Source organism: Cervus elaphus, chromosome 2, assembly GCF_910594005.1.
Source record: "Cervus elaphus chromosome 2, mCerEla1.1, whole genome shotgun sequence".
NCBI classification, from domain to species: Eukaryota; Metazoa; Chordata; class Mammalia; order Artiodactyla; family Cervidae; genus Cervus; species Cervus elaphus.
In genome coordinates, this window is record NC_057816.1 from 31461778 (window position 1) to 31489125 (window position 27348).

The following is a 27348-nucleotide window of genomic DNA, read 5'->3' on the forward strand; positions in this document are numbered from 1 at the left end:
GTGGCTGTAGGGACAGGTGAGAAGAGGCACAGTCTGGCAAGATATAAAGCACAGCTGCCACTGACATACACCTAGCATAGAACCTAGATCTTCAGAGCAACAGAATTCTCTTTGGGCTCAACCAGTCACATACCAGAGGGAAATTAAAAAACCTACTAAGTGCTTACGTAATTTCTCCAAGATCTCCTCATCGGACATCTTAGGCTTCTTCTTCTGCTTCTCAGTATTCCGGGTCAGAGCATCAGGTGGAGTGGTATTATTCTCAGTAGGTGAAATGGGAGATGTAGCCACATCCCGAGTTGGAGTAATAGGAAGTGGTTCAATCACAGACCGTGTGTATACCTGTATTGTTGGTGCAAACATTTGGTGAGGCCAGCCTCTCTTAGATTTATATGTTAGAACATCCAAAGAAGAACAAATCTCAGTAAACTCATCTCTTCTCCTAGGTCAAAATCTATGATACTCTTCCTCTACACCCAGGCTCTAAGAATGGAATGATCTTCCTTGCTCTCAACTTTTTACAGTAAGGGTTAGTGAGAGTCTGAGCACTTAAGATAATCAATATAAGCTACACAACTCTCACTATAAAGAGTTTAAAGGACACCCTATCATTAGATGGGAATCCCCTTCATCTGTAAAATTCTGTTTTTTCCCAAGCTGAAATGAATATCCTGTATTCCTACAGTACTTTTCACTGCTAATACAACATTGAACATTACCTTCATTTGAATTACTCCCTCTTTAAATCCTGAATGCTCACAGAGAAAAAACTGAAATTGTTCTCCTTTGAGAGGCCATAGGATATTGGAACCTGTCTGCCTGGACTTAAATTCCAAATCTTATTCTTACCATTTGTATGACTTTGGGCAGATTACTTAACTTTTCTATGCTTTAATTTCCTTGTCTGTAAAATGGTGATGTTAGTGATACTTATAGAGTTGCTAATAAACCATAAATAAACTAATTAATGTGTGAAATAAGCAGCATCACGTTCAGGAGACATTAAGCTTTCAAATTTCAGCTAATATTATTATACTGCCTATTCATTGATTTACTTAATAAGCATTTAATGAGAATCTGCTCTCTGCCTTGCTGTACAAAATGCTGCCCCATCCACTATTTCTGTGAAGGAAGTCTTGGAGAAAGTCCTAACTGCAAGGCAGAAAAGGACAAATATCAGAAAAAAAGAACAATCTGTATACTACTGAGGTTCAGAAGAAGTGATTACATGTCCTACCACCCTTCCCCAAGAGATGCTTCAAGGCATTTATCACTTTTTTCAGAAAAATATCACAACAATTTTTGGGTTAGTCTAAAAGCTCTATGAAGATAGAGAATCTGTGTCATTCATCACTGCACTTCTATATCTAACCAGTTATCTAACAAAAAGTAAGCATTCAGGTAAAAGTTTCATGAATCACTGAACAAATAAATGGGGTTCTTCAGCCGGATCTTGAAGGATGGAAATGGTTATAATAGGCAAAAATGGAAGAGAACATTCCACTAACTTATTGCTAGTAGAAATAGCAATAAGATGAAACATTGAGATCAGACACTATTAGTTCTTACTGACTACTCCAAGGTAGTGATTTCTTAATTTTCTGTTCTTACCAGGTCAGTCATTCAGTCGTGTCTGACTCTGCAACCCCATGAACTGCAGCATGCCAGGCCTCCCTGTCCATCACCAACTCCCAGAGTCCACCCAAACCCATGTCCATTAAGTAGATGACACCATCCAACCATCTCATCCTCTGTCGTCCCCTTCTCCTCCTGCCTGCAATCTTTCCCAGCATCAGGCTCTTTTCAAATGAGTCAGCTCTTCGCATCAGGTGGCCAAAGTACTGGAGTTGCAGCCTCAAAATCAGTCCTACCAATGAACACCCAAGACTGATCTCCTTTAGGATGGACTGGTTGGATCTCCTTGCAGTCCAAGGGATTCTTGAGTCTTCTCCAGCACCACAGTTCAAAAGCATCAATTCTTCAACACTCAGCTTTCTTTATAGTCCAACTCTCACATCCACATGACCACTGGAAAAACCATAGTCTTGACTAGATGGACCTTTGTGGACAAAGTAATGTCTCTGCTTTTTAATATGCTGTCTAGGTTGCTCATAACTTTTCTTCCAAGGAGTAGCGTCTTTTAATTTCATGGCTGTAATCACTATGTGCAGTGATTTTGGAGCCCAGAAAAATAAAGTCAGCCACAGTTTCCACTGTTTCCCCAACTATTTGCCATGAAGTGATGGAACTGGATACCATGATCTTTGTTTTCTGAATGTTGAGCTTTAAGCCAACTGTTTCACTCTCCTCTTTCACTTTCATCAAGAGGCTCTTTAGTTCTTCTTCACTTTCTGACATAAGGGTGGTATCATCTGAGAATCAGAGGTTATTGATATTTCTCCCGGCAATCTTGATTCTAGCTTGTGCTTCCTCCAGCCCAGCATTTCTCATGATGTACTCTGCATATAAGTTAAATAAGCAGGATGACAGTATAAAGCCTTGACGTACTCCTTTTCCTATTTGGAACCAGTCTGGTGTTCCATGTCCAGTTCTGACTGTTGCTTCCTGACCTGCATACAGGTTTCTCAAGAAGCAGGTCAGGTGGTCTGGTATTCCCATCTCTTGAAAAATTTTCCACAGTTTATTGTGATCCACACAGTCAAAGGCTTTGGCACAGTCAATAAAGCAGAAATAGATGTTTTTATGGAACTCTCTTGCTTTTTCGATGATCCAGCAGATGGTGGCAATTTGATCTCTGGTTCCTCTGCCTTTTCTAAATCTAGCTTGAACATCTGGAAGTTCACTGTTCACGTATTGCTGAAGCCTGGCTTGGAGAATTTTGACCATTACTTTACTAGAGTGTGAGATGAGGGCAATTGTGCAGTAGTTTGAGCATTCTTTGGGATTGCCTTTCTTTGGGATTGGAATGAAAACTGACCTTTTCCAGTCCTGTGGCCACTGCTGAGCTTTCCAAATTTGCTGGCATATTGAGTGCAGCACTTTCACAGCATCATCTTTTAAGGATTGGAAATAGCTCAACTGGAGTTCCATCACCTCCACTAGCGTTGTTAACAGTGATGCTTCCTAAGGCCTACTTGACTTCACATTCCAGGATGTTTGGCTCTAGGTGAGTGATCACACTATCGTGATTATCTGGGTCATGAAGATCTTTTTAGTATAGTTCTTCTGTATATTCTTGCCACCTCTTCTTTATATCTTCTGCTTCTGTTAGGTCCCTACCATTTCTGTCCTTTATTGTGCCCATCTTTGCATGAAATATTCCCTTGGTATCTGATTTTCTTGACGAGATTTCTAGTCTTTCCCATTCTATTGTTTTCCTCTATTTCATTAAATTGATCACTGAGGAAGGCTTTCTTATCTCTCCTTGCTACTCTTTGAAACTCTGCATTCAAATGGGTATATCTTTCCTTTTCTCCTTTGCTTTTCACTTCCCTTCTTTTCACAGTTATTTGTAAGGCCTCCTCAGACAGCCATTTTGCTTTTTTGAATTTCTTGTACATGTAGACAAACTATATCTCTGGCACCTAAACATGAATTTCATGCCTTGTCCTCCTTTAGTTCTGACATGGCTCCTTGAGGGGAAGAACCCTGCCTTTTCCCTCCCTAACATTCTCTTTTTCTGACTCCCAACACAGGTCTGCTCATATAAAAAAGGCCATTGTGATATGCTGGAATATAACCTGGATCTGGGGTCAACTGCCTGCTTTCAGTTTTGGCTATTTTGCCTAGAGACTTTGGATAGATCGATTTACCTCTCCAAATCTCAACTTCTTCTTCTTCTACAAATTAGGAATTAGCATTATCTTTTTAGAAAGGAATGCTATGAAGATCAAATTTATCAGTTCATTCAATACTGCCTTTCTAAAACCTTTCAAGAACTATGTTAAGCACTGCAAACACACACATATGTGTGTGTTATGTGTGTGTGTATATATATATACACACATTTACATACACAGACACACATATATATTTCCTATACTTATAAGGAATTCACGGTTTAATGGGAAAATTTTTTTAAATGAACATGCTTGCAAATCAAAAAAAACCTTTCCAATGTGACATCTCTGGACAACTCTCTGATTCTGAAGCTCATTTTCCTTAAAGTGACTCTGTAACCTACACAAGTGGTGATTCCACAGATTTTGCTTATAAATTATAATTCTAAAATGTCACAATCCCCTTGAATTGCCTCCACAGCATCTCCCATACTCAGTCAACCAACGTCTGCTTGAATACTTCCATGAATTCTCTAGTTCAGAGACAATCTTTTTTATATTATCACAGAGTTTAAGTCCTAAATCATCCTTTCATTCTGAAATTCTTGTCATAATAAAAAGTCCAAACAAAGAAACATTAGTAGAGTATCATCTAATGATAGATCAGTGCTCAGTGATGCTAAATCATGTAAAACGCAGATTATGCAAAGTGAGGGCAAAAGGACCATGGCAATTATGAAATACAAGAACCTCAAAGGAAGTTAAATAAAAATCACTGCCAATATCCAGCATCAAAATGCACTCCTGATGTCCAGGATATTAATAGCACTAATGTTTTTACAAATTCTCTTGAGTCTTTCAGTATCATCAATAATGTCTTAAGGGCCTGAACACTGCACTGTTAACTGAGAAGAAAAGGTCTATAGCAGGCTAATTTGTTGCTTCCTAGGAGACTGGAACAATTTATGTTACTTCTACAAGAAGTAACATTAATTCTGTATATCTTCCTGTCTGTAAAGAAAGTAAGGCTAAGTTGGTACAAAGACCAACTATTTAGGACACTTTGGGACTATCTGCAAACCAGTGATAAAGAAATACACCACTTCCTGTCTTTAATCATACAGAAAGTACCCTTCAATAAAGGTAGTTTGGTTATTTCACCACCTCCAAAATCTAAGGACCCCTACCAGAAAATTAAACTTCCAGACCTTGTCACCCATCCCTTACTCCCCACCTCCAAACTCTAATAAATCACAAAAACTTACAGATTTTGTGTGCTCTGGGCGTGGAGCAATCACTGGAGGTGGGGTAGCATCATCATCATCATCTTCATCTTCTGAAACTGGCGGCACTGCGGGGGTCTCAGACACTGCCTTCACATTCTGCACAGTGAAAAAAGCCAGATTCATCAGGTTAAGCCAACATGGAACTTAAACTACCAGGGTTACCAGTCTCCCAGAAGAAACCTGCTCCTGACACTTTCTGAAACACACATCAGCCTCCAAGCTCTCCACCATTGTAGCCGGCCTCAGGAACTCAGCCATCTCCCCTCTCTTTTAGCTACCACTCCCCCTTCAGTCCCTGGAGGGCTTCCTTCCCGCCCAAAGCTTATTTATGGATGGGGAAACCAACTGACAGCTTCTCTACCTGCCTACCCCAAACCAAACCCTGAAGACAAGCTCATATTTCTTTCTTTTCTATGAATTTTACTCTCTGTGCTGAAGAAAGGATAAAGTACAACATGTGGGAAAGGGATCAAAAGCTCAGAATTTTACAAAGTTTGTCATTATAATCCTGTAGTCCTTTCTGATATAGTAAATAGAAGTTCTGAAAGGTCTTTGCCTCTCCTTTTCCTTCTTTACCAAAACATACTGCATCCCTTATGCTATCGGGTACCCTCACCTCAACCTGTAGATACAGAACATCAGGAGACCCTTGTCTCATGAAGCAATGAGATTTCCCCCAGATCAGATGCTACCTGTTTTCTTAAGCTTCTGCCTTACCTTGGAATGACCCTTACCAGCACCACTAATTGAATCTGCTATAATCTCAGAAACTTGATTTTCCCATGTAAACTCTAACAAAGCTGGGCCAAGACTGGCAGGTTTCAGGGCAAGTCCAGGCAAAAAGATCATACCATTACTGTTTACAACACATATTCAAGAGAAAAAATAGCGAGATATGAGATTTTTGATAGAGATTAAATGATTACAGTATAGGACCAGAGAAGCAATAGAGACCTTTTAGTAGATACTGATATAATTCAACAGTTTCAGATATTTTCAGACCATCTACTTTGTGCTCAGTAAGATACTGTGATGGATGTTTTTGATATAAATGTACAAAGATGAAAAAGATGGTGTGAGTCCTAAAAGTAGCTCACCATCTGATGCAGGAGACAGATGCATGGACAATTCCCCTTCTGCTGCCATTTGAGGCCGCTGGAGAGAGGAATGTCAGAACAACATGGGATAAGTGAAGGAACTTATTTAGTTGAATATTATACTAGAGTTATGTGTGGGAGAGTGGCCTTTACCACATTTGACATACTAAGTAAGGAAATTTGGCATTCTCATAGATTCTAACAGGACCTCCAGTGCAGGACATAACTTAAAAACTGCCAGTGACACAAAAGACTACATGGTCTATGAGTCCATTTACATAAAATGTCTGGAAAATGTAAGTTTATATAGACAGAAAGAATATCAGTGGTTTCCTAGGGTTGGGCATGGGAGTTTTTTTTTTTTGAGGGGGTGGGGGCGGGCATGGGAGTTTGAATGAACTGTAAAAGAATACTAGGGAACTCTTTGTGGTGATGGGAATATTCCAAAAATAGATTGTAGAGACAGCTGCACAAGTCTATAAATTTAATACAATCATTAAATTGTACAGTTCAAGTAGTATGGATGAATTTTACGGTACATAAATAACAGTCAATAATGCTACCTTTTAAAAGTAAAAATTTTTAAGTTAACCAGCAGGTTCTTATCTTACATTTTATATAATACAGATATGTAAGGAGTTAAAAGCAAAAATTCCTCAGGAATGCTTGATAAAGATGGCAGATTGAACATAGGCATCTATTTCTTAAAATCTCATTAGAACTATAATAAATAATGGCCTGTTAAAGCCATTAAACCCAGAAGGTTGGGGAAAATAGGAAAGGAGGCAGGATTAGCAAAGGAGGCAAAGACAAATAGATGAGAAGTAACTGTTAAGAAGACCAAATCTCAAGTTGATGGTAGGCAAATTTGAAAACCAATCTACATATCTATGCTGCAAAATTAAGGCAAGAAAAATAGAGTAAATGTTTTAAAAAATCAGAGAATTAGTCCAGCAAGTCTTAAAAAAAATAGGAGCTCCAAAAAGAGAAAACAAAGAAAGAGGGGATGAAATCATCAACAATACAGGCAAATTTCCTAAAATTGAAAGCTTGAGTTTCCAGGTTGAAAGAGTTCACAAAGCTCCTCATGAAATAAATAGGTGAATATAAAGATGAAATTATGAAATTTCAAAGTGATGGTGACAAAAAATGTCACAAGCCTCCCAAGTGAAAAATAAATAAAAAACAGGTCAGGTACAAAGAGGCAGGAATAAAACACCTTAGAAATTGAATAGCTAATGCTGAAAACTAGATGACAAACTGCAATGCTTCCCAAATTCTGGTGGAAAATTATTTTAAAGCAAGAATTTCATATTCAGCCAAATATCAATCAAATGGGAGGCAGAATAGAGGTGCTTCATTTTGAGACCTGAAAGATAGCAAGTATTTACTTCCCACCTACTTTCTCAAAGCTACTGGAAGATGGGATCCACCAAACTAGGAAGCAAACTAAAAACAAGGAAGCACTGCAAGTGAAATAGAAATTCCAACACAGAAATGCAAAGAAATTTCAAAGACAACAGTGAAGGAAAACCCCAGAATGACAACTATTAGTTACTAGCATTTCAGTCCTAACTGATTTTTCAATCTAATGCTTGGGTAAAAAGAATTTTTAAGTGAATATTCTTAATTACCATCAACCCAACAGGTCAGTTCAGTTTAGTTGTTCAGTCGTGTCCAAGGCTTTGCAACCCCATGGACTGCAGCATGCAGTTCCCTGTCCATCACCAACTCCTGGAGCTTACTCAAACTCATGTCCATTGAGTCAGTGATGCCATCCAACCATCTCCTCCTCTGTCGTCCCCTTCTCCTCCTGCTTTCAATCTTTCCCTGCATTAGGATCTTTTCAAATGAGTCAGTTCTTTGCATCAGGCGGCCAAAGTACTGGAGTTTCATCTTCAGCATCAATCCTTCCAATGAATATTCAGGACTGATTTCAGTTAGGATGGACTGGTTGGATCTCCTTCCAATCCAAGGGACTCTCAAGAGTCTTCCCCAGTACCACAGTTCAAAAGCATTAATTCTTCCATGCTAAGCTTTCTTTATGGTTCAACTCTCACATCCATACACGACTACTGGAAAACCCATAGCTTGGACTAGATGGATCTTTGTTAGCAAAGTAATGTCTCTGCTTTTTAATATGCTGCCTAGGTTGGTCATAGCTTTTCTACCAAGGAGTAATCGTCTTTTAATTTCATGGCTGAAGTCACCATCTGTAGTGATTTTGGAGCCCAAAAAAATAAAGTCTGCCAATGTTTACACTGTTTCCCCATCTATTTGCCATGAAGTGATGGGACCAGATGCCACGATCTTAGTTTTCTGAATGTTGAGTTGAAAGCCAACTTTTTCACTCTCTTCTTTCACTTTCATCAAGAGGCTCTTTAGTTCTTCGCTTTCTGCCATAAGGGTGGTGTCATCTGCATATCTGAGATTATCGATATTTCTCCCGGCAATCTTGATTCCAGCTTGTGCTTCATCCAGCCCGGCATTTTGCATGATGTACGCTGCATATAAGTTAAATAAGCAGGGTGACAATATACAGCCTTGACATGCTCCTTTCCCAATTTGGAACCAGTCTGTAGTTTCATGCCCAGTTGTAACTGTTGCTTCTTGACCTGCACACAGGTTTCTCAGGAGGCAGATAAGGTGGTTTGGTATTCCCATCTCTTTAAGAATTTTTTGCGGTTTGCTGTGATCTATACAGTCAAAAGCTTTGGTCTAGTCAATAAAGCAGAAGTAGATGTTTTTCTGGAATTCTCTTGCTTTTTCGATGATCCAGCAGATGGTGGCAATTTGATCTCTGGTTCCTCTGACTTTTCTAAATCCAGCTTGAACATCTGAAAGTTCACAGTTCATGTACTGTTGAACCCTGGCTTGGAGAATTTTGACCATTACTTTGTTAGCATGTGAGATGAGTGCAATTGTGTGGTCATTTGAACATTCTTTGGCATTGCCTTTCTTTGGGATTGGAATGAAAACTGACCTTTTCCAGTCCTGTGGCCACTGCTGAGTTTTCCAAATTTGCTGGCATATTGAGTGCAGCACTTTCACAGCATCATCTTTTAGGATTGGAAATAGCTCAACTGGAGTTCCATCACTTCCACTAACTTTGTTCATAGTGATGCTTCCTAAGGCCCACTTGACTTCACATTCCAGGACGTCTGGCTCTAGTTGAGTGTGAGTGATCACACCATCGTGATTATCTGGGTCATGAAGATCTTTTTTGTATAGTTCTGTGTATTCTTGCCACCTCTTCTTAGTATCTTCTGCTTCTGTTAGGTCCATACCATTTCTGTCCTGTATTGAACCCATCTTTGAATGAAATGTTCCCTTGGTATCTCCAATTTTCTTGAAGAGATCTCTAGTCTTTTCCATTCTATTGTTTTCCTCTATTTCTTTGCATTGATCACTGAGGAAGGCTTTCTTATCTCTCCTTGCTATTCTTTGGAACTGTGCATTCAAACGGGTATAGCTTTCCCTTTCTCCTTTGCCTTTAGCATCTCTTCTTTACTCAGCTATTTGTAAGGCCTCTGCAGACAACCATTTTGCCTTTTTGCACTTCTTTTTCTTGGCGATGGTCTTGATTACTGCCTCCTGTACAATGTCATGAACCTCCATCCATAGTTCTTCAGGCACTCTGTCTATCAGATCTAATCCCTTGAATCTATGTCACTTTCACTATATAATCATAAAGGATTTGATTTACCCAACAAGTAATTATTGTTAATATTTAGTGTTTAGCCTTTCCAAGGGTGGTAAACTAGATCATCACATGTTCAAACATACCTTTATGTTAACCTCATGCTTGAAAGCTAGTTTGATTAGGTACAGAATTCTTGGTTTCTAAATAATTTTCCTCTTAACCTCTGAAAATACTGCTCCTTTGACCACTACTGCTAATGAGCCACATTAGCTGTGTTTTCATTTTGAAAGCTTTGAAAATATTTCTCTTTATTCTTGGTTCTCTTTACAGTTATCTGACTTGGTAACTGGTAGGCTCTTTCATCTGAAGACTCATACCTTTCTTTAGCTGAGAGATTTTTCTTCCATTATTCCTTTATTTTTTCTACTCTAATGTCTTAATCCTCTAGTTCTTCCTGAATTTCACTGGATAATGTCTTATATCATTTATTCTTTTACCTTCCATATGTCTTTATGTTTTATATCATTAATCTACCTTTATGTGCATTTTTTAATCCTTGGAAATTTATTTCTTTAATCAGATTTTTTTTTAATCCTCTGATTGCTGTAATCCATGGGTCCGCAACGCCAGGGTCACAGCCCAGTACCAGTCAATGGTCTGTTAGGAACCGGACCACACAGCAGGAGGTGAGCAGTGGACAAGCAAACAAGCCAGCCAGTGAGCAAAGCTTCATCTGTATTTATAGCCGCTCTCCATTGTTTGCATTACTGCCTGAGCTCCCCCTCTTGTCAGATCAGCAGCGGCACTAGGTTCTCACAGAAGCACACACACTATTGTGAACTGCACACATGAGGAATCTAGGCTGTGTGCTCCTTATGAGAATCTAATGCCTGATTGGAGGTAGAGTCAAGGCAATGATGCCAGTGCTGGGGAGTAACTGCTAATATAGATTATCAATAGCACAATAAATGTAATACACTTGAATCATCCCCAAACCATCCCCACTCCCCTGCCCCTAATCCATGGAAAAGTAGTCTTCCACGAAACGGGTCTCTGGAGCCAAAAGGTTGGGAACCACTGCTCTGATTGTAGCATGTTTTGGGAGATGCAGTATCTATAAAACCTTTGAATATATTGGGTTGGTCAAGATGTTCATTCCAGTTTTTTGAAACGTCTTACAGAAAAGCCCACATGAACTCTTTGGCCAACCCAATATTAGAGTTCTTTTTAATTTTCTTTCCTGAATTATCAATTTCCTCTGGGATCAGTTTTCTTTCTTTATCGTGGTCCTTCTCTTTAATGCTTTGTTCCTCTCAAGTGTCTGGAGATCCTTGGCTCTCCTCTCATATTTATCAGTGAAAAATCAGATTAATCAGGGTATACACCTAGCATATGCTTCCACTGTAGTCATGTGAGTGTGCTTCTCTGCTGTCTCTTCCTCTGAATGGGCAGTCTGATGCAGTCTGTATATGAGTTATACAGATGTGGTAACTGACAAGTATCATTTCAGAGTGTGTCACCACGGAAGAGTATGTATGGTAGAGATTCCTCTTCTGCCAGTTATCAAAGGCGTAAGAAATTTATCCTTGGGATGCAGAAATTTAAATTATTTTTTCCCACTGCAGAGCTTCTTTTCCTTCTCCTCTACTTTATACCTGCTGTAGAGATTTGTAGTTAACTCCAGTCCTGCTCTGTTCCTCTCTCAGGCCCCTGTACCCGTATCAGGCATTCTCCTGATATGGGTAATTTACAAAGAGGCAGGGTGCTTTCTTTAGAAAAGTGTCTGGTTTAAGCTTAGGATCAATCTTCTGATACCTTTTGCTCACTTAACATGGAGGCTGCCCCTGCTTTTTCAGTTACAGAATTTAAATTAATTTACTCTTCAAGATGACCCAGGAATCTTTCCTGTTTTCTATATATATTCTCTCACACCATTTTCTCTGGAGCTACTTTTACTTTCCTAGGATTTTTCTCTTCCCCATACACAGAGCAGCTGTACTTTCTGCTGCTCCAGCCAATCTAATCTTATCTGCTTTCTATCGTCCATGAATTTCCAAGAATGGTTCACTAATAAGCATTGTTTTCGATTTATTTTTTATGTATCTTTTCTGAACTTAAGAAATTAAGCATGGCAAGAGAGACAGAGATATGAATTCATCCCACTCAGTTCAGTTCAGTTCAGTCGCTCAGTCATGTCCGACTCTGCAACCCCATGAATCGCAGCATGCCAGGTTTCCCTGTCCATCACCAACTCCTGGAGTTTACTCAACTCATGTCCATCAAGTTGGTGATGCCATCCAGCCATCTCATCCTCTGTCGTCTCCTTCTCCTCCTGCCCTAATCCCTCCTAGCATCACGGTCTTTTCCAATGAGTCAACTCTTCGCATGAGGTGGCCAAAGTACTGGAGTTTCAGTTTCAGCATCAGTCCTTCCAATGAACACCCAGGACTGATCTCCTTTAGGATAGACTGGTTGGATCTCCTTGCAGTCCAAGGGACTCTCAAGAGTCTTCTCCAACACCACAATTCAAAAGCATCAATTCTTTGGCACTCAGCTTTCTTCACAGTCCAACTCTCTACACAGATCCAAATTCCAGAGGTATCTTTTTAAAATGGTTGTTGCTATTCAGTAGTTCAGTCATATCCAACTCTTTCTGACTCCATGGAGTGTAGCCTGCCAGGCTCCTCTATCCATGGGATTTTCCCAGCAAGAATACTGGAGTGGGTTGCCATTTCCTTCTCCAGTGGATCTTGCTGACCCAAGGACCAAACCCACATCTCCTGCACTGGCAAGCAGATTCTTTACCACTGGGCCACCAGGGAAGCCCTTTCTAAGATGGTAGTTTAGACTAAAATAAACATCTAACTACATTATTTAAAATACTTCCTTAGCCCGAGTGGAGAGTCCAAGTTCTTTCACCTGACATGATGGATCCTTAACAATGTGGCTTTTGTACATGCTACCTTACACAAGAAAGCATTGATTGCCCTTTTCTCTGGCTGGTATCATTGCCTACATTTACCTGACACTGTGTTACTTACCTGACACTGTGTTATCAATCCTTGTTTATGTGTTCTGATCCCTCACTAAGTTGTGAGATCAAGAGCAAAGATCTTACCCATCCTTGACTCTTGGGCACTCACGGAGCCTATAACATAGTAGGTGATCATTTCATAAATGAGAGATCAGGCACTAAAATGCTAAATAATCTGAGAGATGGATCTCAGACCAATGAGCTACAAATAAAAGAATTTTAGAACTAGAAGAAACATTAAAGGTTATGTTTATTAAATGAACAAACTGTGAGGGTCCAAGAACCTTGTGCCAACTATCCTGTACTACCAAGCAGAATAAATCACTCCATCAAATATGACCCTCATTGTAAGTTATTCATATACTCCTCTTGCAGCCCTCATCCTTCTGTTAATTTTTTCTCAAGGACTAAGATAACACAAAAATTTTATCTCTGTATCACCAATACCTGGGCACAAAGAAAGTGCTAAATAAATAGCTATGGTTAAATGTACAAATGAATGTTGAAGAGAACTTAATATTGTACTGGTTTCTACTACTAATTCATTCACGGATAGGAAGCAAGTCACGTAATCTCTGAGTCCCAATTTCTTGTGTCATGGAGATTACAATATCATTCAAATATTTCCAACATCAAATGGCATGATTTGTGTGAAACCAATATGGAAAACGATGCCATGCTATCACAGGACAAACCATATCCCTACATGTAACTAGTAAGGAAATAAAAAGGACTGAACCACAGGGATAATGTTCTGAATTGGGGAGAAAATGTCCTTGACAATCTGGTGGTTTTAATTGCAGATACTAAAATCAGTACAGGTTTTTACAAAGCAGGTGTTATCCTCTCCGCCATATGGCATGAGCCCCAGGGCTCCTCCTCCTCACTAAGGAACAACAGACCAAAGGCTTTACTGCAGTCTCCTTTATAAGACCTCTCTGACATCTTCTTTCTCAGTTCCCTGCCACAGTGGGGAAAAAAACCCAGGACAGAGACTCAGAAGACCCTAGTTCTAATCTGGTTGTATCACAATAGCAATTATGAGTCTCCAGGAAAGTCTGTTTCCTACCTGTGAAGTGGGGATGATAATTTCTTCAAAAGGTTAATTTGTGAGGACTAATTATGTTAACATACATAAGTTACTGGGCTTCCCTCATAGCCCAGTTGATAAAGAATTTGCCTGCAATGCAGGAGACCCAGGTTTGATTCCTGGGTTGGGAAGATCCCCTGGAGAAGGAAATGGCAACCCACTCCAGTGTTCTTGCCTGAAGAATCCCATGGAAAGAGGAGCCTGGCAGGCTACAGTCCATGGGGTCATGAGAGTTGTACACAACTTAGCGACAAAACCACCACCATATAAGTTAATAACACAGTGCCTGGCACATCTTAGCTACTCAATAAATAATAGCTGCTACTCCTCCTTTAAAAGCATAAAGACAGTTAAGCCACAAAGTACAGTTCAGCTTTCATTAACATCCCTTCTTCAACAATTTACAACTCAATAATGGGGAGAAATTTCCAAGGACCTTAACATCAGCAAGTTCACCACCTTTTAACTATATCTCTTCCATTTGATGAAAAAATGAATCAGTGGAAAGCAAATGAACTGGGAATCAGTTACCTATTGCCAATAACCCTTTCTCAATTTCAGTTTTATCATCTGTTATACAAGGATAATAACCTGTCTCATTCAACTCCTGTGAAGATTAAAAGAGATCGTGAATATGAAAGGACCCAGGATGCTACTGGCAATGGACATGTGAACCTTTTTTTTTAAATCACTGACTACAGTATACACAACTCAGAATAAATGAGTCTCCAATGCTGGAAGCATGATTTTTGGATTGTGACTCAGTATTATGTATGACTCCTCCACTTAAGATCCTTCAATAGCTTGTTATTACCTTTAAAAGTTAAAATTCCTACATGATCTGACCTGCCTACACTTCACATTCCAATCGTAACAAACCACTCGCAGTTCTCTGTGCAAGCAAACGTCACGAACCTCCTTGCCTTAGCACATGTTATTTATCCTCTGCCTGGAATACACTTGTCTCTTTATTATTCTTCCCCAAGATAACTAATGCGTTCAGTTCAGACTTCACTATCAGGAAGCTTTCCTTAAACATCCAATCTTTTATTCAGTACGTGCCATAGTATAATTTTATTCAGTATTATATCATTATGTGCCACATGCCATGGAACCTGCAACTGACAGGTGAGACACAGTTCCTGGCCTCATGCAGTTTTAGCATCCTGTACTATAACTGTTGGTGCCTTCATGACACTCACAAGGCTGGGAGACCAGGAGTTTGATCATGTCTGATTCATCCCTATACTGTCATTTCTCCACAGAGGACCTGGCATAGAATAGCGGCTTTGCAAATGTTTAGTAAATCAACATAAAATAACCAACTTTGCACAAGAGAGAGCACTAGATAAAAACAACAGCAGTAATCTAGTATAATAAGCCACAGCTTACTCATTATAAGGCCCTTTCAAATACATCAATACCTCATCTCATAATCTGCTTTAGAAAAAGGAATTGGTAAGTTGTGAAGGTCAGAGGGACCCATGAAGTCAACAATGACTTCCATACATTCCTTCAAGTGATAGGACATTCACTACAACTTCAGAGGACAGAATGAATGACCTTAAATTAATAGAATCTGCTCCCTTCAACAATTAATCCTAATCCTGGTTTTGTAAATCCAATTAACCCAAAAGAAGGAATTCTCTTTTAAATACAGCTATTTGAGGACATCTCCAAGTAAGGCAATGTGTATAGTCCTCATTCTACTGAGGAAAAATTTGAAGCTCAGAAAGGCAAATTGGCTTTCCTAAGACTCAAAGCTAAAACTGAAAACTGAGGCTAGTAGCCAGTACTTCTGGTTCCAGGGTTAGAATTTCTACAGCATTAATAAATTAAAGCTGGAAGGGATATCTACTGCTTATTAAGTTCAACTCCTTTACTCTGAGGCCCAGGGTGGGAGAGTGACCAAGATGAGTGCCCACCAGCCCAGACTCTGCATCTACCTCACTGACCTGATCCCTAAAAATCATGCCTGCCCATATCAGAATAGAGGAAATAAAGGCTTACCAAAGTGTTAGAAGAATTATAATCCTCAGCTGATTTATCTGCAAAAGAAAAAAGACAAGTGATTCAGGCAGTAAACAATTACAATGAATTCTTTCTTGAGACTTAGGAAGCCTATTCAGTAAAATACTTGCCAAGCTTAGAATAACAGTGTTACTGATACTACAGTCCCAATACCATGCTAAATACTTTATACACATTACCACCTCTAATCCTTGCTACAGCTGGGTACTATTATTATGTCTACTTTTATAAATTTGGAAACTGACATTCAGTGAAGTGATCTGTCTACAAATTAAACACACAGGTTATTAGGAGTCAAGATTTGAATCCTGGTTTAATTCTAAATACTATGCTAGAACTATATACACATTAACAAGCCTCAGTGATTTAGGAAATTTCCTCCATTCTAAGGGAAAAGGAAAGAGTTCATAAATGGTATCACCCTGAGATGTCTATAACAAATCATGATCAGCATGCAGCTTCAGCTTTTAGAAAGGATCCTTCTTAAAAAAAAAAAAAAAAAAAAGGATCCTTCTATATCCATGTCTATTCTCCACAAGTAGAGAAAAACTAAGCCTTAGGAAAAGAGCTTCCCGGGTAGTTCAGCTGGTAAAGAATCTGTCTCCAATGCAGGAGACCCTGGTTTGATCCCTGGAGAAGAGATAGGCTACCCACTTCAAAATTCTCACCTGGAGAATCTCCATAGATAGAGGATCCAGATGGGCTACAGTCCATGGGGTCATAAAGAGTCAGACATGACTAAGCATCTTAGCACAATACAGTCATGTCAAGTATAATTAAAGGTATGGTCTCATTTCTGACACTAGATCTAAACTCTCTCAATATCACCAAATTTTATTAATTCTGAAATATATATTTTTTTCACATTAACATTTCTGAAACAAAGATGTATCCTACAGTCAAAGGTATTTCATGATTTAATTGGCAGCTTCTTTTTTCTTCATGTATGTAAAATAACAATGCATCTTATAATCAATGATATCTTAAACTTGATAAAGTATGAAACACAGACCCAATAGAGATCTAGCAAGAGAATAAGTTTAAACACCAAGTATTATGTTTGGATTTATTCTTTAATTCCTAGAAGTCCTAGAAGAAATCGATTTCATCAGTTCACCACCAATGGAATTAAGGAGAAGAAATATTATATCAAATCCTACATCTACCTCACCAAGAAACAAGCCCAGATAATGTCCAAGATCTCATATACATGAAAGTGTCAGGTATAGCTCCTGTGATCCTATGACAAATTATGAACCCACAAACTGTGATAACATGTTCTTAAAGCCAGCCCTGAATGGCAAGCTGTACCCCAGAGAAATCAAATCAGGATATAGCTTAAACATAATTCACTTGTTTTTCTTGTCCAAAAGCATATTCCATACCAAGTAGAATACTATGCCTTCACTGAACCACCTCCAAGCTTCCATCCTACTGGTGTTTTTGAGGACTGGGTATTCTGGTAATAAATATATCTCAATCGTATAAAAGAAGAGTAAGTTTGCACCTTCTAAATGAGATGTACAATTTCTATATATAAAAATTAAATTTCATAGCACAGAGTAACACAGCAGAAAGCACTTCCAATCCTTCATTTTACAAATAAATAAACTAAGATTCAGAGGAAAAGAAACTGGTTTAAGATTACATAAATCAAATGCCACAAATCCATGACAAAGAGGGCTAAAACCCAGAACATGAGGTTGTCAGTTCAGTTCAGTTCAGTGGCTCAGTCGTGTCCAACTCTTTGCGACCCCATGGACTGCAGCACGCCAGGCCTCCCTGTCCATCACCAACTCCCGGAGTTTACTCAAACTCATGTCCATCAAGTTGGTAATGCCGTCCAATCATCTCATCCTCTGTCACCCCCTTCTCCTCCCACCTTCAATCTTTCCCAGCATCAGGGTCTTTTCAAATGAGTCAGCTCTTCACTTCAGGTGGCCAAAGTACTGGAGTTTCAGCTTCAACATCAGTCCTTCCAATGAATATTCAGGACTGATTTCCTTTAGGATGGACTGGTTGGATCCCCTTCCAGTCAAAGGGACTCTCAAGAGTCTTCTCCAACACCACAGTTCAAAAGCATCAATTCTTCAGTGCTCAGCTTTCTTTATAGTCCAACTCTCACTTCCATATATGACTACTGAAAAAACGATAGCCTTAACCAGACAGACCTTTGTTGGCAAAGTAATGTCTCTGCTTTTTAATATGCTGTCTAGGTTGCTCATAACTTTTCTTCCAATGAGTAAGCATCTTTTAATTTCATGGCTGCAGCCACCATCTACAGTGATTTTGGAGCCAAAAAATGAATAAAAGTCTGCCACTGTTCCTACTGTTTCTCCATCTATTTGCCGTGATTGATGAGATTGGATGCCATGATCTTTGTTTTCTGAATGTTGAGCTTTAAGCCAACTGTTTCACTCTCCTCTTTCACTTTCATCAAGAGGCTCTTTAGTTTGTCTTCACTTTCTGCCATAAGGGTAGTGTCATCTGCATACCTGAGGTTATTGATATTTCTCCCAGCAATCTTGATTCCAGCTTGTGCTTCATCCAGCCCAGCATTTCTCATGGTGTACTCTGCATGTAAGTTAAATAAGCACAGTGAAAATATACAGCCTTGACGTACTCCTTTTCCTATTTGGAACCAGTCTGTTGGTCAATGTCCGGTTCTAACTGTTGCTTCTTAACCTGCATATAGGTTTTTCAAGAGGCAGGTCAGTTGGTCTGGTATTCCCATCTCTTTCAGAATTTTCACAGTTTATTGTGATCCACACAGTCAAAGGCTTTGGCATAGTCAATAAAGCAGAAATAGATGTTTTTCTGGGACTCTCTTGCTTTTTCAATGATCCAGCAGATGGTGGCAATTTGATCTCTGGTTCCTCTGCCTTTTCTAAAACCAGATTGAGGTTGTCAATCTAGTCTAAATTTTGCTTATCACATTACCTATTAGTTGGTACAGAAAATAAAGTGCTAAAAAAACAGGAAACAACAAAAAATTGGCATGAAAAATTGTGCTTTGGTTTTAGGATTTAAAGACCCAAGTTGAAAACACACATCACTGGTGTATCACTCAATTGATATGTTAAGGCTCTATGAATAAATCACTTACTTCCCCTGAGCCTAAATAATTTCTCTGTATATGCAAAATGTGGGTAACAGTACCTGTACTGCCAGTCTCTCAATGTCATCATGAGAATCAAATGAGATAATTTACAGACAAAGGAAAAAATATCGTATGATAAACCATACTGGAAAAGAATATTTTAAAATAGAGTGAATATATAACTGAATCACTTTGCTATATAGCAGTAACTAACAACACTGTAAATCAATTATACTTCAATAAAAAAATAACTACGACAAATATACAGTTTTGCCTGGAGCTGCTTTGATCTTCAACTTACAGAATACAAAAAATCCTTCAATGTTATTCATTTATGCATACATGCAGGAACATACACACAATTACCTGAATGTGTATATCATATACCCATATTCACTCATATATACTTAAAGTGGACTTTTTATATTCCACACATACAGAAACCCACAGAGCTGCTTCCATAAACATAAACAGTATTTGTACATATCTACACACATTCACATAAAAAGAGATTATTTCAAAGACTCTGCTACTGAAGCTTTCAAAACCAGCTCCTAATCTGACATCTCCATGACAAACTCTTGAAAACACAAACCCTAATCTAGAAAACTTTCCTACCCATGATCTCTCACACCCAATACTGCCTTGGAATAACACTCCCTCAATGGAAGAAGTGAGACAGATCCAGCGGGGACAGATATCAGGAAGGGAATATGCTAAGGACATGTATGATGCTCTGCTGGGCACCACTATGCAGAATGAGCAAAGCTGCAGTTTGTCATCCTCACCATCTGTGCCCTTTGCTACAAGCCAGATACTTGCTGGGAAAAGCATCCTTCAAAACCAGTTAGTTCATCCTGGTTCTCACTTTCCCCAACAACACTGACCTTTAAAAGAGACAACAGTAACACCAGCATTAAGCACTGAACTCAGTTAAGAACAGTGGTTAAGAGACCACTAATTTAGCCACAATAGAAAGGCATTTGGGGCGCTAATGTCTGCAAAACAAGAGGAGACTGGAAGTGGTATATACTAAAGATACTACTTGCCCTAAAATTCTAAGATGCTATATAAAAGGCAAGTTTCCAGAAATGTAGGCCTTCTTAGGACTCGCTTAAGAAAAGAAAACCCTCTCTGCCATAGAAGGAGGTGTTCCAAGTAAGAGTTACTAGAGGCAAGTGGTAATTCCTAGTCCAGGAATTAGGAGACCTGGACTCTAATCCCAATTCTGGTATGAAAAACATTCTGAAAAACACAGCCCTTTATACAGAGACAAAGAATACATCTAAAGAACATTTATTATTATTGGCCTTTTTTCATTTGACTGATAAAAATTAGTTCCTTGAGGAAGAAATTGGGCTTGCCTACTTAAATGTGTTATCACATAACTTATTGATATTGAAAAACAATGATGATAACAATGGTTACATTTCCATGGTGCTGTTTTATAACCTACAAAGAATTTTCACATCAATGAGCTCATTTATTCTCATTACAACCTCTTGAGATAGGAAATAACATCCCCATTTTGAAGCTCAAAGAAATGAAGTAATTACTAAAACCTAGTCAGTATCAGAATCCAGATTTTCTAGCACAAAGTCTATGTTTTTAAACATAATATCACAGTATTTTTTAGAAACATGCAGTTTTAGAGTAAAGACTCAAGCTTGATGCAAAAACCCAACATCGTAGCTCTCAAATTTCAAAATTCCATCTTAGTGAAAGTGCCATCTCTACTCTTCCCATAACGTTCTTCCTTCACATCAATGGACATCCAATATGAAAACATTTTTTTTCCCCTAGACTGTCCTGGACACAATCTCCATACCTGTAAAGCTCATGTACTTCTGGCTGTTGGAGGTCTTCTTTGAGTTATAAAATTCCAACACATCCAGAACAGCCTGCGGGTTTTTCTTCTGCTCCGACTTAGTGATATTTGATGTCTGAAGCAAGCGGGCCCATTGCTCCGGCATTCCCTGTAAGAGAGATATGCAAGGCTGTCAGCAAGGCACAGTCACAGGGACCCTGAAGCAAATTCAGAACTCACTGTGAAGACTGAACCAAGAAGATTGGTTCAAGATGGGGAAGCAGAAGGACATGTGCTCACTTCCTCCTCCAAAACTCACAACTAACTGCTGAATAGTTAGCTAGTTTGCTGGAACCCACCAAAAAAAAAAAAAAAAAAAATCCAAAGACAAAGGTGTAGCCCCAGTGAGACCGTAGGACAGGCACAATCACTGTAAAACCAAATCCAATATCCGCCAGGTGGGAGACCCACAAACTGGAGAACAATTATACCACACAAAAGTTCTGCCACTATTGTGAAGGTTCTGAGCCCGACGTCAGCCTTCCCAGACTAGGAGTCTGGCAATGGCACTAGGAATCCCCAGAGAATCTAACTTTGAAGGCCAGTGAGATTTGACTACACAACTTCCATAGAACTAGGGGAAACACACTCCACTTTTAGAGAGCACATACAAAACGTTGAGCCCAACAGGACTCAGAGGAAAGGAGCAGAGACCCCATAGGAGAATGAACCAAACCTATCTGCTAGTGCTGTAGAGTCTCCTGAAGAGGCAAGCGGCGGCTGCAGCTCACCAGTCACAAAGGCGCTGACAGCAGCACCACCCATTGGCATGAGCCCTCCTGGAGGCTGCCACAGCCCTATCGTAGGGCCTGTAGGCTCCAGGGTTGGGTCACCTCAGGCCAAACAACTAACAGGGAGGGCACAGAGTCCCACCCATCAGCAGACAAGCAGATTAAAGTCCCTGCCCACCAGAGCAAAATCAAGAATACTATACCCAGTGAGGCTCTCATTAAATTTGACATGGAAATCAAAAGATTTAAAGACAAGCAAAAAGTAAGAGAATTCAGCACCAGCAGACCCGCTTTGCAACAAATGCTAAAGGAACTCCTCTGGGTGGGAAAGAGACCAGCATCTTTAAAAAAGAAAACATATATATTATGTATTGTTATATCAAAACCTCATGGGAGCAGCAAACCCAAAAACTACATTGTGTGTTAGTCACTCAGTCATATCCGACTCTTTGCAATGCCAAGGACTGTAACCTGCCAAGCTCCTCTCTCCATGGGATTCTCCAAGCAAGAATACTGGAGTGGATTGCCATTTCCTTCAGGGGATATTCCTGACCCAGGGCTTGAACCAGGGTCTCCTGCATTGCAGGTAGGTTCTATAAATACACATAAGCAAAAGAAAGAGCAACCCAAACACAACACTAAAGATGGTAATCAAACCACAAGAAGACAAAGGAGAAAGGGAAGAATAAAGACCTGTGAAAACAAACTCAGAACAATTAACAAAATGGCAATAGGAATATACATATTGATAATTACCCTAAATGCAAATAGATTATATGTGCCAACCAAAACACAAAGACCAGCTGGGTGGATACAAAAACAAGACTCATATATATGCTGTCTACAAGAGACTCACCTTAGAACTAGGGATACATACAGACTGAAAGTGAGGGGTTGGAAGACGGTATTCCATGGAAATCAAAATAAAAAGAAATCTGGAGTAGCAATACTCATACCAGACAGAACAGACTGTAAAACAAAGACTGTTATAAGAGACAAAGAAGGGCACTACATAATGATCAAGGGATCAATCCAAGAAGATATAAAAACTGCACACATACATGCACCCAACATAGGAGCACCTCAATATATAAGGCAAATTCTAACAACTGTAAAAGGGGAAATCAATAGTAATGCAATAGTAGTGGAAATTCAGCACCACTAATTATTAGAGAAATGCAAATCAAAACCACAATGACTATTACCTCACACCAGTCAGAATGTCCATCATCAAAAAATTCCCAAACAATAAATGCTGGAGATGGTGTGGAGAGAAGAGAACCCTCCTACACTGTTGGTGAGAATGTAAATTGGTACAGCCACTATGGAGAACAGTATGGAGGTTTAGTTTAAAAAACTAAAAGTAGAGCTACCATATGACCCTTCAACCCCACTCCTGGGCATATAGCCAAAGAAAAATATGATCTGAAAGGATACATGTATTCCAATGTTCATTGCAGCACTATTTACAATAGCCAAGAAATAGCCAACAGAAGCAACCTAAACGTCTGACAGAGGAATAGATAAAGAAAATGTGGTATAGACAGACAATGGAATACTACTCAGCCATAAGAAAGAATGAAATGATGTCATTTGCAGCAACATGGATGGACCTACAGATTGTTATACCGAGTGAAGTAACTCAGACAGAGAAATATCATATGATACCCCTTATATGCAGAACCTGAAAAGAAATAACACAACTAAACTTGCTTACAAAAGAGAAACAGACCCACAGACAGAAAACAAACTTATGGTTACAGAGGGAAAGGGGGTGGGGAGGGATAGTTAGGGAGTTTGGGATCACCACCTACACACTGCTGTATTTAAAACAGATAACCAACAAGGTACTACTGTATAGCACAGGGAGGTCTGCTCAATGTTACGTGGCAGTCTGGATGGAAAAGGAGTTTGGGGTAGAATGGATACATGTATATGTATGACTGAGTACCCCTGCTGTCCACCAGAAACTCACAACATTGTTAATTGGCTATCAGTCAATTCAGTCACTCAGTCATGTTTGACTCTTGGCAACCCCATGGACTGTATCACACCAGGCTTCCCTGTCCATCATCAATTCCCGGAGCTTGCTCAAACTCATATCCATCCAGTGGGTGATGCCATCCAACCATCTTGTCCTCTGTCATCCCCTTCTCCCCCTACCTTCAATCTTTCCCAGCATCAGAGTCTTTTCTAATGAGTCAGCCCTTCGCATCAGGTGGCCAAAGTATTGGAGCTTCAGCATCAGTCTTTCCAATGAATATTCAGGATTGATTTCCTTTAGGATTGCCTGGTTTGATCTCCCTGCAGTCCAAGGTACTCTCAAGAATCTTCTCCGACACCACAATTCAATAGCATCAATTCTTTGGTGTTCAGCCTTCTTTATGGTCCAACTCTCACATCTATACATGACTACTGGAAAAAGCATAGCTTTGACTACACAGAACTTTGTTGGCAAAGTAATGTCTCTGCTTTTTAATAAGCTATCTAGGTTTGTCACAGCTTTCCTTCCAAGAAGCAATACTCCAATATAAAATAAAAACAATTTTTTTAAATTTTTTTAAAAGAACTAATTTTGATAACTGATAGCAGCTAAAGATGAGTTTAGTCATTCCTTTCTCTGCCTTCAGAGCTTCTCACATGCCTCTCTTACAATACATCTTACTGTATCAGTTAACTTCTTGAGATGTTTGCTCCTCACCAGGCTATTCCTCCTTTAAAGCATGAACCTTGTCTGATTTGTCTCTGGATCATCAATGCCCAGCACAGAGTCCCTGCCAAAAGGCCACTTAACCGAGGTCTATTTAAGGAATGGAGATTCAAAGGCTTCTCTGGTACAATTCTGGAAGTGCAGAAACAGTCCCTCTCAAGAACATGAGACGATAGTAATAAGGGTGTCAGGCAAAGACAGAAGCATCAGGAAGTCTGGAAAAGATTAAATCTAACAGTGCATAGCCAGAACTCTGAAAGACCAAACGTCTTTCTGTGACCCAAAACTTACTGTAAACTCGCCTGTGACAGCATCAAAACCAACATGAATCGTGTGCTCAAAATCTGAAGGAAGAGAAATCTCTGGCCGTTCCTTCTCCTTCTTTTTATTTGCTGCAAGAGAAACAAGAAAAAGGAGATAAAAGCAAGGTATTACTACATCTTTATTTATTTAGCTCTTTTGTTGAGCTCTAAGCTCTTTTAAAGGACAAGGTCTATGATACAAATTCACCTGTGTTATTTACAGAGCCCAAAACCAGACCTAGATTGAAGTAGATGCTCAATTCATGATTAAAGGTTTAATTTTTCACTGAACTAAAGTAAGGCAGGAGCAGAAAGAACATTTATCAGAATGTCCTGGTTTTACCACTAATGAGTTTGTTGATTCAAGTTAGTTGATTGATGCAACTAACCTCCTTTTTCTGAACCCTGGTTTCCCCATCTGCAAAATGAGAAGACTCAAGTAAACGGTCTCTAAAGAGCCTTCCAACCCAGACATCTTACATTCTATGAGCTTCTAGAACCTGCTTCTACCTTTTGATTCTTGATTATGGATCACTTTAAGGTTCTCCACATTATGGAATTTTAGATTTGGAAACTGTTTCTTAAAATGAGTATCTAATAATTAATCAAGTGCAATGATTCAAGTTACTTTTTTCTATTATAATTGATTTACATTATTAGTTTCAGGTGAACAACACTGTAATTCAATATTTCCATAAACTATCCTCCATTTAAAGTTATTATAAAATATTGGCTATATGCCCTGCACTGTAAAATATATCTCTGTATCTTATGTATTAATTCAAGTTCTCCATATGTAATAATATTCACTGTGGCCTCACAGCAACCTTATCAGTCAGGTATTATCACTCTTATTTTGCAGATAAAGATGCTGAAGCATAGAGACTAAGTTATTCGCCCAAGATCAAATGGTTAGTAACGGCAGCAGTCAGACTCAAATCTCTGGCCCAGGCCATAAGTTCTAAACCACTATTCTATGCTGCCTCCCTAGGCTAGGACCTCAAAGAATCATTAAGTCCAAATACCTGTAATCATCAAGGGTGCTGCATCAGTAGGTGTTCGCTGAAGGTCTGCTGATCTGGCACAAAAAGCTTCAATATTTACAGTTATTGTGTCCTTGTCACACTCATGTGTTCCCCCCAAATTCATATATTCTAACTCCCAGTACCTCACAGTATGATCTTATTTGGAAACCGGGCCATTGCAGATATAATTATTTAAAATATGATTAGGTCATATTGGAGTAGGTTCAGTCCCTAATCCTGTCAACGTCCTTATAAATAGGGGATATTTGGAGACAAATGCACACAGGAGATAAACGCAGAGATCAGAGCAGTGCTTCTTCAAGCCCAATAAATGTTTCCTCGCAGATCTCAGAAGGAACCAACCCTACAAAAACCTTCATCTTGGACTTCCAGCCTCCAAACTGAAACAATAAATTTCTTGTTTAAGCTCCTTGTTTGGGGTAATTTGTTGCAGCAGCTCTAGCAAACTAATATAACCCTCTCCCAACTAAAAAGAATTTCAGGTCTTGGTATTAGCTAGACCTAGTCCATTGGAGCCTCAGTGCAATTGTATAACAAGTAGGATAGTGATACTGGTGCCCATTTGACAGAAGAAACCAGAAATTTCAAGAAGTTAAGTAGCCTTTCCAAGATACAGAGCAAGTTAGCAGCAGATCTGGGGCCAGGACTGAGGTCTTCAGGCTCCCTCCCAGCCCCAAAGCCTTTGTATTCTGTCACTCCTACTATATATAAAATAGATAATGAGGACCTACAGTATAGCACAGGGAACTCTACTCAATACTCAATAATGGCCTACATGGGAAAAGAATTCAAAAAAGAGTGGGTATATGTATGTCAGATTCACTTTGCTAGATACCTAAAACTAACACAGCATTGTTAACCAACCCCAATAAAAAATTTTTTTAATAAAATATTGGGTTGGAAAAAATTTTCATTCAGGCTTTGAGAACTCTGCTCTACAGACATATCCTCTACTTTATCTCCCACTACAGGAAAACCTTGTTTTACTATGCTTGGAGTTACTATACTTCACAGTAACTAAGTACTTTTTACAAATTGATTATTTGTGGCAACCTTGCATTACCAGATGATGGTTAACATATTTTAGTGATTAAAGTATTTTTCAATTAAGGTATGTACACTGTTTATTTAAAAATTAAATGTCCACTTAATAGGCCACAGTACAGTGTAAACATAACTTTTATATTCATTTGGAAACCAGAAAAGTTCATGCGACTCCTTTTACTGTGATGCTCACTCTACTGGGGTAGTCAGAACTAAACCCACAGCATCTCCAAGGCATGCTTGTACTTAGGTTTCATACAGTCTACACCAAATACACTGAACCAGTGGTAATGGTCCACCTTTAGCACATAATGTGCTCTTCCACACCTCTTGACTTTGTCTCTAGTTACTCCCTTTGCCTGTAAATCCTATCTTTCCCTTTCCCTTCTCTTGCCACACCACCACACAAACCCTTTCCTTTATCCTTGTCAGGTCTCAGCTTAAAGGTCATCTCTTCTGTGAAGTCTTCTCTGATCTCTGCACTGGGGTGTTCACCTTCTCCTCTGTTCCCACATCCATGATAGTTATTGCTTACTTTCAGAGTTTATTTTTCTAAGCAGACTCAGTTCTAAGTGCAGGGATCATGTCCAACTTACCATGAATCCCCAACAGCTAGCAAAAGTCAGG

At 39.2% G+C, this 27348-nt stretch overlaps 1 protein-coding gene across 9 annotated transcripts in view; it reads right to left on the reverse strand.

Annotated features, from left to right (window-relative positions):
- Positions 1–27348, reverse strand: part of PAK1 (p21 (RAC1) activated kinase 1) — a 161344-nt gene that overhangs the window by 43123 nt on the left and 90873 nt on the right. For all 9 annotated transcript variants that reach the window (XM_043875365.1, XM_043875337.1, XM_043875356.1 and 6 more), the window contains 5 exons: positions 24621–24721; positions 20850–20997; positions 15901–15938; positions 5006–5122; positions 168–342 (listed from right to left, as the gene is read on the reverse strand). In XM_043875365.1, coding sequence (XP_043731300.1) covers positions 168–342; positions 5006–5122; positions 15901–15938; positions 20850–20997; positions 24621–24721 — 579 coding nt within the window. The remainder of the gene's footprint in view (positions 1–167; positions 343–5005; positions 5123–15900; positions 15939–20849; positions 20998–24620; positions 24722–27348) is intronic.